Consider the following 15417-nt stretch of genomic DNA (forward strand, 5'->3'; position numbering starts at 1 on the left):
AATGTCAGTGAGGTATAGAATAATGCCAGTGACCTATATAATAATGTCAGTGAGCTATAGAATAATGTCAGTGAGCTATAGAATAATGTCAGTGAGCTATAGAATAATCTCTGTGAGGTATAGAATAATGTCAGTGAGGTATAGAATAATGTCAGTGAGGTATAGAATAATGTCAGTGAGCTATAGAATAATGTCAGCGAGCTTTAGAATAATCTCTGTGAGGTATAGAATAATGTCAGTGACCTATAGAATAATTGTAACGATCGTTGTCAGATTCCTCCTTGAACCAAAATGCAGCGGGTGTTGAATACATAATGATTTATTAGACACGACGAAACAATGACACGAACTATACTTGAATAAACTACAAAATAACAAAACGAATGTGTAGACAGACCTGAACAATACTAACTTACAAATAACACGAAGAACGCACGAACAGGGAAAATAGACTACACAAAAGAACGATGTACAAAACAAACCGAAAACAGTCCCGTGTGGTGCGCAGACACAGACACGGAAGACAATCACCCACAAACAAACAGTGTGAACACACCTACCTTAATATGACTCTCAATCAGAGGAAATGAAAAACACCTGCCTCTAATTAAGAGCCATATCAGATCACCCAAAACCAACATAGAAACAGAAAACATAGACTGCCCACCCAAACTCACGTCCTGACCAACTAACACATACAACAGACTAACAGAAATAGGTCAGGAACGTGACAATAATGTCAGTGAGATATAGAATAATGTCAGTGAGATATAGAATAATGTCAGTGAGGTATAGAATAATGTCAGTGAGCTATAGAATAATGTCAGTGAGCTATAGAATAATGCCAGTGAGCTATAGAATGTCAGTGACGTATAGAATAATGTCAGTGACCTATAGAATAATGTCAGTGAGCTATAGAATAATGTCAGTGAGCTATAGAATAATGTGAGTGAGCTATAGAATAATGTCAGTGAGCTATAGAATAATGTCAGTGAGCTATAGAATAATCTCTGTGAGGTATAGAATAATGTCAGTGACCTATATAATAATGTCAGTGAGCTATAGAATAATGTCAGTGAGCTATAGAATAATGCCAGTGACCTATAGAATAATGTCAGTGAGCTATAGAATAATGTCAGTGAGCTATAGAATAATGTCAGTGAGGTATAGAATAATGTCAGTGACCTATATAATAATGTCAGTGAGCTATAGAATAATGTCAGTGACCTATAGAATAATGTCAGTGAGCTATAGAATAATGTCAGTGAGCTATAGAATAATGTCAGTGAGCTATAGAATAATGTGAGTGAGCTATAGAATAATGTCAGTGAGGTATAGAATAATGTCAGTGAGCTATAGAATAATGTCAGTGAGCTATAGAATAATGTCAGTGAGCTATAGAATAATATCCGTGAGGTATAGAATAATATCTGTGAGGTATAGAATAATGTCAGTGAGGTATAGAATAATGTCAGTGAGGTATAGAATAATGTCAGTGAGGTATAGAATAATGTCAGTGAGCTATAGAATAATGTCAGTGAGCTATAGAATAATGTGAGTGAGCTATAGAATAATGTCAGTGAGCTATAGAATAATGTCAGTGAGCTATAGAATAATCTCTGTGAGGTATAGAATAATGTCAGTGACCTATATAATAATGTCAGTGAGCTATAGAATAATGTCAGTGAGCTATAGAATAATGCCAGTGACCTATAGAATAATGTCAGTGAGCTATAGAATAATGTCAGTGAGCTATAGAATAATGTCAGTGAGGTATAGAATAATGTCAGTGACCTATATAATAATGTCAGTGAGCTATAGAATAATGTCAGTGACCTATAGAATAATGTCAGTGAGCTATAGAATAATGTCAGTGAGCTATAGAATAATGTCAGTGAGCTATAGAATAATGTCAGTGAGCTATAGAATAATGTGAGTGAGCTATAGAATAATGTCAGTGAGGTATAGAATAATGTCAGTGAGCTATAGAATAATGTCAGTGAGCTATAGAATAATGTCAGTGAGCTATAGAATAATATCCGTGAGGTATAGAATAATATCTGTGAGGTATAGAATAATGTCAGTGAGGTATAGAATAATGTCAGTGAGGTATAGAATAATGTCAGTGAGGTATAGAATAATGTCAGTGAGGTATAGAATAATGTCAGTGAGATATAGAATAATGTCAGTGAGGTATAGAATAATGTCAGTGAGGTATAGAATAATGTCAGTGAGGTATAGAATAATGTCAGTGAGGTATAGAATAATGTCAGTGAGGTATAGAATAATGTCAGTGACCTGTAGAATAATGTCAGTGAGCTATAGAATAATGTGAGTGAGGTATAGAATAATTTCAGTGAGATATAGAATAATGTCAGTGAGGTATAGAATAATGTCAGTGAGGTATAGAATAATGTCAGTGAGGTATAGAATAATGTCAGTGAGGTATAGAATAATGTCAGTGACCTGTAGAATAATGTCAGTGAGCTATAGAATAATGTCAGTGAGCTATAGAATAATGTCAGTGAGGTATAGAATAATGTCAGTGAGGTATAGAATAATGTCAGTGAGGTATAGAATAATGTCAGTGACCTGTAGAATAATGTCAGTGAGTTGTAGAATAATGTCAGTGAGTTATAGAATAATGTCAGTGAGGTGTAGAATAATGTCAGTGAGGTATAGAATAATGTCAGTGAGGTATAGAATAATGTCAGTGAGGTGTAGAATAATGTCAGTGAGGTATAGAATAATGTCAGTGAGGTATAGAATAATGTCAGTGAGGTATAGAATAATGTCAGTGACCTGTAGAATAATGTCAGTGAGTTGTAGAATAATGTCAGTGAGGTATAGAATAATGTCAGTGAGCTATAGAATAATGTCAGTGAGGTATAGAATAATGTCAGTGAGGTATAGAATAATGTCAGTGAGGTATAGAATAATGTCAGTGACCTGTAGAATAATGTCAGTGAGTTGTAGAATAATGTCAGTGAGTTATAGAATAATGTCAGTGAGGTGTAGAATAATGTCAGTGAGGTATAGAATAATGTCAGTGAGGTATAGAATAATGTCAGTGAGGTGTAGAATAATGTCAGTGAGGTATAGAATAATGTCAGTGAGGTATAGAATAATGTCAGTGAGGTATAGAATAATGTCAGTGACCTGTAGAATAATGTCAGTGACCTGTAGAATAATGTCAGTGACCTGTAGAATAATGTCAGTGAGGTATAGAATAATGTCAGTGAGGTATAGAATAATGTCAGTGAGGTGTAGAATAATGTCAGTGAGGTGTAGAATAATGTCAGTGAGGTATAGAATAATGTCAGTGAGGTGTAGAATAATGTCAGTGAGGTGTAGAATAATGTCAGTGAGGTATAGAATAATGTCAGTGAGGTGTAGAATAATGTCAGTGAGGTGTAGAATAATGTCAGTGAGCTGTAGAATAATGTCAGTGAGCTGTAGAATAATGTCAGTGAGCTGTAGAATAATGTCAGTGAGGTGTAGAATAATGTCAGTGAGGTGTAGAATAATGTCAGTGAGGTGTAGAATAATGTCAGTGAGCTGTAGAATAATGTCAGTGAGCTGTAGAATAATGTCAGTGAGCTGTAGAATAATGTCAGTGAGGTGTAGAATAATGTCAGTGAGGTATAGAATAATGTCAGTGAGGTATAGAATAATGTCAGTGAGGTGTAGAATAATGTCAGTGAGCTGTAGAATAATGTCAGTGAGCTGTAGAATAATGTCATTGAGGTGTAGAATAATGTCAGTGAGGTGTAGAATAATGTCAGTGAGGTGTAGAATAATGTCAGTGAGGTATAGAATAATGTCAGTGAGGTATAGAATAATGTCAGTGAGCTGTAGAATAATGTCAGTGAGCTGTAGAATAATGTCAGTGAGCTGTAGAATAATGTCATTGAGGTGTAGAATAATGTCAGTGAGGTGTAGAATAATGTCAGTGAGGTGTAGAATAATGTCAGTGAGGTTTAGAATAATGTCAGTGAGGTATAGAATAATGTCAGTGAGCTGTAGAATAATGTCAGTGAGGTGTAGAATAATGTCAGTGAGGTTTAGAATAATGTCAGTGAGGTACGAACAGGGAAAATAGACTACACAAAAGAACGATGTACAAAACAAACCGAAAACAGTCCCGTGTGGTGCGCAGACACAGACACGGAAGACAATCACCCACAAACAAACAAAGTGTGAACACACCTACCTTAATATGACTCTCAATCAGAGGAAATGAAAAACACCTGCCTCTAATTAAGAGCCATATCAGATCACCCAAAACCAACATAGAAACAGAAAACATAGACTGCCCACCCAAACTCACGGCCTGACCAACTAACACATACAACAGACTAACAGAAATAGGTCAGGAACGTGACAATAATGTCAGTGAGATATAGAATAATGTCAGTGAGGTGTAGAATAATGCCAGTGAGCTATAGAATAATGTCAGTGACGTATAGAATAATGCCAGTGAGCTATAGAATAATGTCAGTGAGCTATAGAATAATGTCAGTGAGCTATAGAATAATGTCAGTGAGCTATAGAATAATGTGAGTGAGCTATAGAATAATATCCGTGAGCTATAGAATAATATCCGTGAGCTATAGAATAATATCAGTGAGCTATAGAATAATGTGAGTGAGCTATAGAATAATATCCGTGAGCTATAGAATAATATCCGTGAGCTATAGAATAATATCCGTGAGGTATAGAATAATGTGAGTGAGCTATAGAATAATGTGAGTGAGCTATAGAATAATGTGAGTGAGCTATAGAATAATGTGAGTGAGCTATAGAATAATATCCGTGAGGTATAGAATAATGTCAGTGAGGTGTAGAATAATGCCAGTGACCTATAGAATAATGTCAGTGAGGTGTAGAATAATGCCAGTGAGCTATAGAATAATGTCAGTGAGGTATAGAATAATGTCAGTGAGGTATAGAAATAGGCAAACATAAAGCATTCACATCCACTCCTGCGTTCAATTCGACTTAATGGAATGTTTCAACAAAAATATTTGCCTCTGTCATGTAGATCAAGCGATCATATCCGCTCTATCGGTGGTATTTCTATCTGCAACATTCAGTGCTTTGCTTCCTCCCAGGTTCCAGCACGGCAGAGGTTTCATTTGTAGTTCCACTCTATAGGACGGTCTCCCCCCCCCCCCCCCCCGGCTCTGTTCCACACTTGACGAAAGGACCTATTAGGCCTGTCACAGGAACATAGAGCCTTTCCCTCTGGCTTCCTGAGTAATGGTGCTGACTTCCTGCTCGCTGCAACCGCCACCACCGCCACAGAGCAATCAATTCCCAGATTCAAATGACCCCTGCCCCTCCCTCCACCACAATGCACCACAGTCCCATCCACCAGGACCTGGAAGGAAGGACCAGAGCAACGTCCATTTGCGCAGATCGGCTGACATTACATTGAATGTGGCTAACACCACGGTGTGGTCTCCAATCTCGCCAACATGACAAGGAGCTTCGCTGTGGCTTCGTTAGAACGCCGGCGAGACATGAGGATGTTGTCTTTCTCGGCTTCTAGGTTCAGCCAATCAAATAATACTGAGATTATTGACAATCTAAAAAACTCTCTACAAGTTCTGTTTATTTGAACATCAGTCCACCAAAACCCTCCCCCACCACAACAGGCACATACTCACTAACACACACACACCCCAACACACACACAGCCACTGGCCGGGTGATCAGTCATGTATGTGTCTTGTGGTAATGCATGAGAGCGTTGGTCTCGGTGTAATTAAATGCCTGATTAGCTGAAGCAGGGAGACAAAATGGCTGCTCACTGTCTCACATACTGATGTCTCCTCTTGGATTCCCTGCCTTTACATTGTCATTTAACAAGAATATATGCAAATACAGTAGTTACATGATATCTGATCTTATATACTCACATTCATTCAGTCTCCTCTGGTTGTAAAATGTTGGAGAGAGTCTAGAACCAGAGAGTCTAGAACCAGGTGTCAGAGTTGGATAGATTCCACCTCCAGAGTCTAGAACCAGAGAGTCTAGAACCAGGTAGCAGTGTTGGAGATATTCCACCTCCAGAAAGTCTAGAACCAGAGAGTCTAGAACCAGGTGTCAGTGTTGAAGATATTTCACCTCCAGAAAGTCTAGAACCAGAGAGTCTAGAACCAGGTATCAGTGTTGGAGAAATTCCACCTCCAGAGAGTCTAGAACCAGAGTCTAGAACCAGGTGTCAGAGCTCCTTGGAAACGGCAGTCGTGGAGTGACTTCAGAAGTGATCTGATTGGCTACATTACTGTTAACCCAAGTGTTCCCATTGGTCAGTCAAGGGCAGTCTTCCACGCTCTGATTGTGTAGAGAAGTGTGTAATTGCAAACTGCAATTAGGGGTGCTTTCTGATGACACGTTACACCCATTGGTGCTCTCCATTGGTCCATGGCAGTTTCTTTCACGTTGGGGACGACAGTTGCTGACAAATGTAGCATTGTAGCATTGTAGCTAAGCTTAACCCTAACCCTTTTCCTAACCTTAGTCTTCTAAAATGCCACGCTAATTCACAAAACCTTCCACGTTCATTATCCTAACCTGACACGTTAGTTATCCTAACCTGCTATGTGAACAAATCCTCTGTGTCGATTAACCCTCAGGCTCATAACACTGGAACTGACCAATGGCATGTATCAATGGATGTTTCCTGATATCAGAGAACACCCACATTTTAAAAAACGCCCTGAATTGTGGTCTGCAATTACACCATATTCAGTGCGTAAAAGGCATGCTGTAAGCAGAGACAGAGTCACCCAACTGAGCTATGATGATAAGATTTCTCTTATGCTCTCTCTGTCACGTTCCACCTCTTCTCCAATCCCTCGTGTTCCCTGGGATTACCTGGGGAGGCTAATTATCTGTGGGGGTAGTGTTGTCAGGGGCAACAGAGAGGTCAGTGAGGATAACAACACTGTACAGTGGCTAGCCGTGACCAGAGGCGAGTGTATCTGTCTACAAACATTGTGAGTTGTTTCGCCACAACCCAGGGATTTTACAAATGTTCACACATCAACAAGCAAGCCACCACGCCCATGAATTCCCTTACCCTTACCTATGCTACAGACCACTCCCTTCTCCCTGGACCCACTCCAGGTAGATAAGGGCCGTAACTACAGGTCTAGGATCAGAGTACTCGCAATACTAACCCAACTCACCATTTAGAATATCTGACCCTGTTTCAGTGGTTGAGGGAATGAACCAATATCTGACCCTGTTTCAGTAGTTGAGGGAATGAACCAATATCTGACCCTGTTTCAGTGGTTGAGGGAATGAACCAATATCTGACCCTGTTTCAGTGGTTGAGGGAATGAACCAATATCCGACCCTGTTTCAGTGGTTGAGGGAATGAACCAATATCTGACCCTGTTTCAGTGGTTGAGGGAATGAACCAATATCTGACACTGTTTCAGCGGTTGAGGGAATGAACCAATATCTGACCCTGTTTCAGCGGTTGAGGGAATGAACCAATATCTGACCCTGTTTCAGTGGTTGAGGGAATGAACCAATATCTGACACTGTTTCAGCGGTTGAGGGAATGAACCAATATCTGACCCTGTTTCAGTGGTTGAGGGAATGAACCAATATCTGACCCTGTTTCAGTGGTTGAGGGAATGAACCAATATCTGACACTGTTTCAGCGGTTGAGGGAATGAACCAATATCTGACCCTGTTTCAGCGGTTGAGGGAATGAACCAATATCTGACCCTGTTTCAGTGGTTGAGGGAATGAACCAATATCTGACACTGTTTCAGCGGTTGAGGGAATGAACCAATATCTGACCCTGTTTCAGTGGTTGAGGGAATGAACCAATATCTGACCCTGTTTCAGTGGTTTAGGGCATGAACCAATATCCGACCCTGTTTCAGTGGTTGAGGGAATGAACCAATATCTGACCCTGTTTCAGTGATTAAGGGCCTCTTGGGATGAATGGACTGTCATCACTGTTTCTACCCAACTTACATTCAAACATTCTGCTTGCATGTTACTACATGTCCCATAATGCTTTTCACCTTATCCACTACTTCACAACACTTGTTTACTTCATCTTACAGTCCTCCTTCACTCTCATCCTGTTTCTCTCTGTCTATCACCTCTCTCTCTCTGTCTATAACCTCTCTCTCTCTCTCTCTTTGTCTATCACCTCTCTCTCTCTCTCCGTCTATCACCTCTCTCTCTCTTCGTCTATCACCTCTCTCTCGCTCTCTCTCTCTCTCTTCGTCTATCACCTCTCTCTCTTTCTCTCTTCGTGTATCACCCCTCTCTCTCTCTTTCTTCGTCTATCACCTCTCTCTCTCTCTCTCTCTTCGTCTATCACCTCTCTCTCTCTCTCTCTCTTCGTCTATCACCTCTGTCTCCCTCTCTCACTCTATCACCACTGGCTGGTTTCCAATACAAAAGTGTCAGAGTAAATTTGGTTAAAATAAGAACAGGTATTTTCAACATCCTGTGCTCATAGGTGTGCTCCCTTCCCTAGACCCTAGCAGAAGGAGTGCCCAATGAGGTAGGTTATTTTGTATTGGAATCCAGCCTTTATGTGTTCTTCTGTCACAATCTTTCTCTCTCACTGCACTGGCTGTGAGTGTGTCAGTGTGGCTCCATAAGGCATTGCATTATGGTTGTGTTTGATAGGCTGTAACTTAGACCTCAATCATCACAAGAGCCAATTCACTGTTCTCATTTCCTTTGTCGTTGCCAGAACAACTGGATTGGTTTGAAGATGGCATGAACAAGGTTCATCAAGACTTGAAGGAGGCCGAGAAATATATAGATATTTTTTAATTGAACCTTTATTTAACTAGGCAAGTCAGTTAAGAACAAATTCTTATTTACAATGATGGCCTACGGGGGAACAGTGGGTTAAACCGCCTTGTTCAGTGGCAGAACGACTGATTTTTACCTTGTCAACTCAGGGATTCTAATCCAGCAACCTTTCGGTTACTGGCCCAACGCTCTAACCACTAGGCTACCTGACTAGGCAATGCTTTGGCCAATTATGTCCATGTGTTGCCAAGTAGGTACCGGTGGTGACGGCCCTGGAATCTGGCCTGTGTTAGGTTGGTAGTGCTGTCCAATCTTCCAATGTCTCTGTCTCTTTTGTCACAGTCTCTTTTTGTCTCCTCTCCTTTGTTCTCCCTCTCTCTCCTACTCCCCCGTTCTCTGTCACGTGCCCTCGTTCTCTGTGGGGATAAATGACTTGCGCTGACAATCAGAGCAACTGGAGCGGATCGAGGAGGGGATGGACCAGATCAATAAGGACATGAAGGATGCAGAAAAGAATTTGAACAATCTAGGGTCTCTCTGTGGTCTTTGTTCGTGTCCCTGTAACAAGTAGGTGGAGCCTGCCTACCTACCTGCCTGCCTGCCGCCTGTCTACCTGTCTGTTTGTCTGCCTGCCTGTCTGCTTGCCTGCTTTAATGCCTAAAGTAGAGTGCATGGTGACCAGTACAACACTATGGCGTGTCAACTTCAGACCTTACCCAAGGCCTTCCATGCTGCTTCCTCCTGCACTTAGAGAGAGAGAGATGCATGTTGGGCTACTTTCTCCTTCAAATGATCACAGTCATACATGGCATACTTGTATCAGCGTGTTACATAATGCTACAACATGAGGCAGTAGGCCTACAGTACGATTTCACGTGACCTGATTACTGCTGTTTGTACATATGCACAAACATACTGCCTATGCATGGCAGACACACACTAACACACACACACACACACACACACACACACACACACACACACACACACACACACACACACACAGCAGGTATCCAGGTCACAGTATATTCAGTAGTTTACTGATTACCGGAGGAAGTGAACACAATTGCACACAGTTCTCTTGTGATGAAAAAAAAGTGTTAATATTCAATGAACCAAACACTGAAGTTAAATCTGTATTAAATGATTACATTTTTATTTAAAGTTTAGTAAAAGGTGGTCTAAGTTAAGCAAGTCAGGTACAAAGGCAAGAAAATGATCAGTTGTGTAGATGTATTTGAGCATTTTATCATTGCTGTTCTGCTGTAGATACAGAAAGAAAACAGGGTTTATATAGGGGTTTATATAGGGGTTTATATAGGGGTTTATATAGGGGTTTATATAGGGTTTATATAGGGGTTTATATAGGGGTTTATATAGGGTTTATATAGGGGTTTATATAGGGTTTATATAGGGGTTTATATAGGGGTTTATATAGGGGTTTATATAGGGTTTATATAGGGGTTTATATAGGGGTTTATATAGGGGTTTATATAGGGGTTTATATAGGGGTTTATATAGGGTTTTATATAAGGGTTTATATAGGGTTTATATAGGGTTTATATAGGGGTTTATATAGGGGTTTATATAAGGTTTTATATAGGGTTTATATAGGGGTTTTATATAAGGTTTTATATAAGGTTTTATATAAGGTTTTATATAAGGTTTTATATAGGGGTTTATATAAGGTTTTATATAAGGTTTTATATAAGGTTTTATATAGGGTTTATATAGGGTTTATATAGGGGTTTATATAAGGTTTTATATAGGGTTTATATAAGGGTTTATACAGGGATTTATATAAGGTTTTATATAGGGTATCATACAGGGTTTTATATAAGGTTTTATATAGGGTTTATATATAGGGTATCATACAGGGTTTTAAATAAGGTTTTATATAGGGTTTATATATAGGGTATCATACAGGGTTTTATATAAGGTTTTATATAGGGTTTATATATAGGGTATCATACAGGGTTTTATATAAGGTTTTATATAGGGTTTATATATAGGGTATCATACAGGGTTTTATATAAGGTTTTATATAGGGTTTATATATAGGGTATCATACAGGGTTTTATATAAGGTTTTATATAGGGTTTATATAGGGTATCATACAGGGTTTTATATAAGGTTTTATATAGGGTTTATATATAGGGTATCATACAGGGTTTTATATAAGGTTTTATATAGGGTTTATATAGGGTATCATACAGGGTTTTATATAAGGTTTTAATATAGGGTATCATACAGGGTTTTATATAAGGTTTTATATAGGGTTTATATATAGGGTATCATACAGGGTTTTATATAAGGTTTTATATAGGGTTTATATAGGGTATCATACAGGGTTTTATATAAGGTTTTATATAGGGTTTATATAGGGTGTCATACATGGTTTTATATAGGGTTTATATAGGGTATCATACAGCGTTTTATATAGGGTTTTATATAGGGTATATATATAGGTTTTATACAGGGTTTATGTAGAGTTTTTATAGGTGTTTATGTAGGTTTTATAGAGAGTTTATATGGGGTTTATATAGGGGTTTATATAGGTGTTTATATAGGTGTTTATATAGGGTTTATATAGGTGTTTATATAGGGTTTATATAGGGTTTAATATAGGGTTTATATAGGGGGTTTATATAGGTGTTTATATAGGGTTTATATAGGGTTTATATGGTGTTTATATGGGGTTTATATAGGGGTTTATATAGGGGTTTATATATGTGTTTATATAGGGTTTATATAGGGTTTAATATAGGGTTTATATAGGGGTTTATATAGGGGTTTATATAGGTGTTTATTTAGGGTTTATATAGGGGTTTATATAGGTTTTATATAGAGTTTATATGGTGTTTATATGGGGTTTATATAGGGGTTTATATAGGTTTTATATAGAGTTTATATAGGGTTTAATATAGGGTTTATATAGGGTTTATATAGGGTTTAATATAGGGTTTATATAGGGGGTTTATATAGGGTTTATATAGGGTTTATATAGGTGTTTATATAGGGGTTTATATAGGGTTTAATATAGGGTTTATATAGGGGTTTATATAGGGGTTTATATAGGGGTTTATATAGGGTTTATATAGGTGTTTATATAGGGGTTTATATAGGGTTTAATATAGGGTTTATATAGGTGTCTATATAGGTGTTTATATAGGGTTTATATAGGTGTTTATATAGGTGTTTATATAGGGGTTGATATAGGGTTGATATAGGGTTGATATAGGGTTGATATAGGGTTGATATAGGTGTTTATATAGGGGTTTATATAGGTGTTTATATAGGTGTTTATAAAGGGTTTTATATAGGTGTTTATATAGGGTTTTATATAGGTTTTATATTGTTTTTTTATAGGGTTTATATAGGGTTTTATATAGGGGTTTATATCAGTTTTATATAGGGTTTAAACAGGTGTTTATATAGGGTTTATATCAGGTTGAAATAGGGTTTAAATAGGTGTTTATATAGGGTTGATATAGGGTTGATATAGGAGTTTATATATGGTTTATATAGGGTTTTATATATTTTATATAGATTATATATAGGGGTTTATATAGGTTATATATAGGGGTTTATATAGGTTATATATAGGGTTTATAAAGGTTATATATAGGGTTTATATAGGTTATGTATCAATTTTATATAGGTTTTTATATAGATTGTATATAGATTTTATATAGGGTTTTATATAGGTTTTAAATAGATTTTATATAGGGTTAATATAGATTTTATATAGGGTTTTATATAGCTTTTAAATAGATTTTATATAGGTTTTTTATATAGATTGTATATAGATTTTATATAGGGTTTTATATAGGTTTGAAATAGATTTTATATAGGGTTTATATAGGTTTTTATATAGATTTTATATAGGGTTTATATAGCTTTTAAATAGATTTTATATAGGTTTTTTATATAGATTGTATATAGATTTTATTTTGGGTTTTATATAGGTTTTAAATAGATTTTATATAGGGTTTATATAGGTTATATATAGGTTTTATATAGGGTTTATATAGGGGTATATATAGGTTTTATATAGGGTTTTATATAGGGTTTTATATAGCTTTTAAATAGATTTTATATAGGGATTTATATAGATTTTATATAGATTTTATATAGATTGTATATAGATTTTATATAGGGTTTTATATAAATTTGATATAGTTTTTAAATAGATTTTATATAGGTTTTAAATAGATTTTATATAGGGTTTTATATAGATTTTATATAGGTTTTAAATAGGGTTTCGAAGGACACAGATGTTTGTAATCTTGGCTGGCTGTTTCATGATTTCGTTAGTCGGTTTACAAACATCAATAGTACATATAAAAAAGCATGAATGGATAACATACGATCATAGATTCAATTACAACAATACATATAGGCCTACAAACACAATATTAGTTACAATGGATAGCAAAAACACAATCATCACAGGAAATGGCTTCAGATCAAACTCCACAATGAGTCCGAAGGGAGCGAGGTCTTTAAACCTGATGTTTCAACACAGATCCCAAAACTGCTTGTATGTGATTTGAGGAAAAACTGGAATCAAACTAACAGTCAAAATGTCTGTTTCGAGATTTGTGCACCTAACTTGAACTTTACATTTAAAGATTTCCCCTCAAGCAAAGTGTTGAAATAATGAATCCAGAATTTGTCCCTGACATGATAGGTCTAGGACCGGCGTTGTTGTGCATGATTCATGTGTGTGTTGAATTTGAAGGAACTGAATGCGTTTCAGGATGTTGAATTAATGTTATTTCGTGTGAAATTTGTTTGTGTAGCTTGCTAGTATCTAAAAGCCCACAAAAGTTGTATTTCAAAGCTATTATTTTAATGCTGTAGTTAAACATGTCTATAAGGTTAAACCGAACTGGACTTCCTAGAAGGGTGCTCTTCTTCTGGTCTTTACCATATCACCTTTTCCCTCTAAAACCAGAGGGAGGGAGGGAGGGAGGGAGGGAGGGAGGGAGGGAGGGAGGGAGGGAGGGAGGGAGGGAGGGAGGGAGGGAGGGAGGGAGGCTGGCTGTCTGTCTGTCTGTCTGTCTGTCTGTCTGTCTGTCTGTCTGTCTGTCCTCCTGTCTGTCTGTCTGTCCTCCTGTCTGTCTGTCTGTCCTCCTGTCTGTCTGTCTGGCTGTCTACGCTGAGTATACCAAACATTAAGAACACATTTCTAATATTCAGATGCCCCCTTTTGTCCTCAGAACAGCCTCAATTCGTCGGGGGGCATGGACTCTACAAGGTGTCTAAAAGCGTTCCACAGGGATGCTGGTCCATGTTGACTCCACTGCTTCCCACAGTTTTGTCAAGTTGTCTGGATGTCCTTTGGGTGGTGGACCATTCTTGATGCAAACACAAAACTGTTGAGCGTGGAAAAACCCAGCAGCTTTGCAGTTCTTGAAACACTCAAACCGGTGCAACTGGCACCTACTACCAGACCCCGTTCAAATGCACTTCAATATTTTGTCTTGCCATTGACCCTCTTAATGGCACACATACACAATCCATATCTCAATTGTCTCAAGGCTTGGAAATCCTTCTTGAACCTGTCTCCTCCCCTTCATCTACACTGATTGAAGTGGATTAAATAAGAGACATCAATAAGGGATCATAGCTTTCACCTGGATTCACCTGGTCAGTCTGTCATGGAAAGAGCAAGTGTTCCTAATGTTTTTTTGCACTCAGTATAATTGTGTCCTTACTCATTACTGCGTGTTTGTCCTCCTGTCTCCCTGTCTGTCCATTGGCGTCTCTGTCTGTCAGTCTGTCCGCTGGCGTCTGTCTGTGTTGTCTCCTTTATGTCCTGTTAGTGTGTGTTTGTGTCTGTCTCTTCTATCTACAGGTATATAAAGGACCCCTTTCTATCGACCACATAGACAAGACAGTAAATAAAACGGAACTGATCAGTACTTGGATCAATTATTGATTGATAGATCATAACATATATTGTATAACATATATATATGAACCGTAGATAGATAGATAGATATCTACCATTGGCATGCTGTGTTGGTGTGCTGCCTTGCTGTCACTACACATTACTTGTCGTATAATGGATCTATTACATCAAATTAAAGTTTACACACACACTGACTGGTATGTGTCCCTGCAGGATAAAGGGGGGGGGCCAGGCATGGGGGGCCAACCAGGATGGAGTGGTGAACAGTCAGCCAGGGGCCCGTGTGGTGGACGAACGTGAACAGATGGCCATCAGTGGGGGGTTCATCCGCAGGTGAGGAGTGTGTGTGTGTTTGTGGGTGCACGTGTGCATATGGACTCCCTCTCCTTGCCACGCCGAAATCTACCGACAGTTTTATGGACTATCTAATGTGCGTTTCCAGGGTAACGGACGACGCCCGGGAGAATGAGATGGATGAGAACCTGGAGCAGGTGGGCGGGATCATCGGTAACCTACGTCACATGGCCCTGGACATGGGCAACGAGATAGACACCCAGAACCGGCAGATCGACAGGATCATGGACAAGGTGCTGTCCCCGATCATAACGATGACAATCAATCACAATCAATCCATTTTCAGTGTCAGAGATGGTCAGACACGCGCTGAGTTGACAAGTCTACTTACAGTTAAA

The 15417-nt window shown here is 38.2% G+C and overlaps 1 protein-coding gene across 4 annotated transcripts in view; it reads left to right on the forward strand.

The window, feature by feature from the left end:
* LOC129811386 (synaptosomal-associated protein 25-B-like) overlaps positions 1-15417 on the forward strand; it is an 83457-nt gene that overhangs the window by 66178 nt on the left and 1862 nt on the right. For all 4 annotated transcript variants that reach the window (XR_008752872.1, XR_008752873.1, XM_055862646.1 and 1 more), the window contains exons 5-7: positions 9255-9372; positions 14939-15058; positions 15168-15312. Coding sequence is in view for 2 of the 4 variants with exons in the window: in XM_055862646.1 (XP_055718621.1) it covers positions 9255-9372; positions 14939-15058; positions 15168-15312 (383 nt within the window). In the remaining 2 variants the exon portion in view is untranslated. The remainder of the gene's footprint in view (positions 1-9254; positions 9373-14938; positions 15059-15167; positions 15313-15417) is intronic.

This window comes from Salvelinus fontinalis, chromosome 15 (genome assembly GCF_029448725.1).
Source record: "Salvelinus fontinalis isolate EN_2023a chromosome 15, ASM2944872v1, whole genome shotgun sequence".
Classification (NCBI taxonomy): Eukaryota; Metazoa; Chordata; class Actinopteri; order Salmoniformes; family Salmonidae; genus Salvelinus; species Salvelinus fontinalis.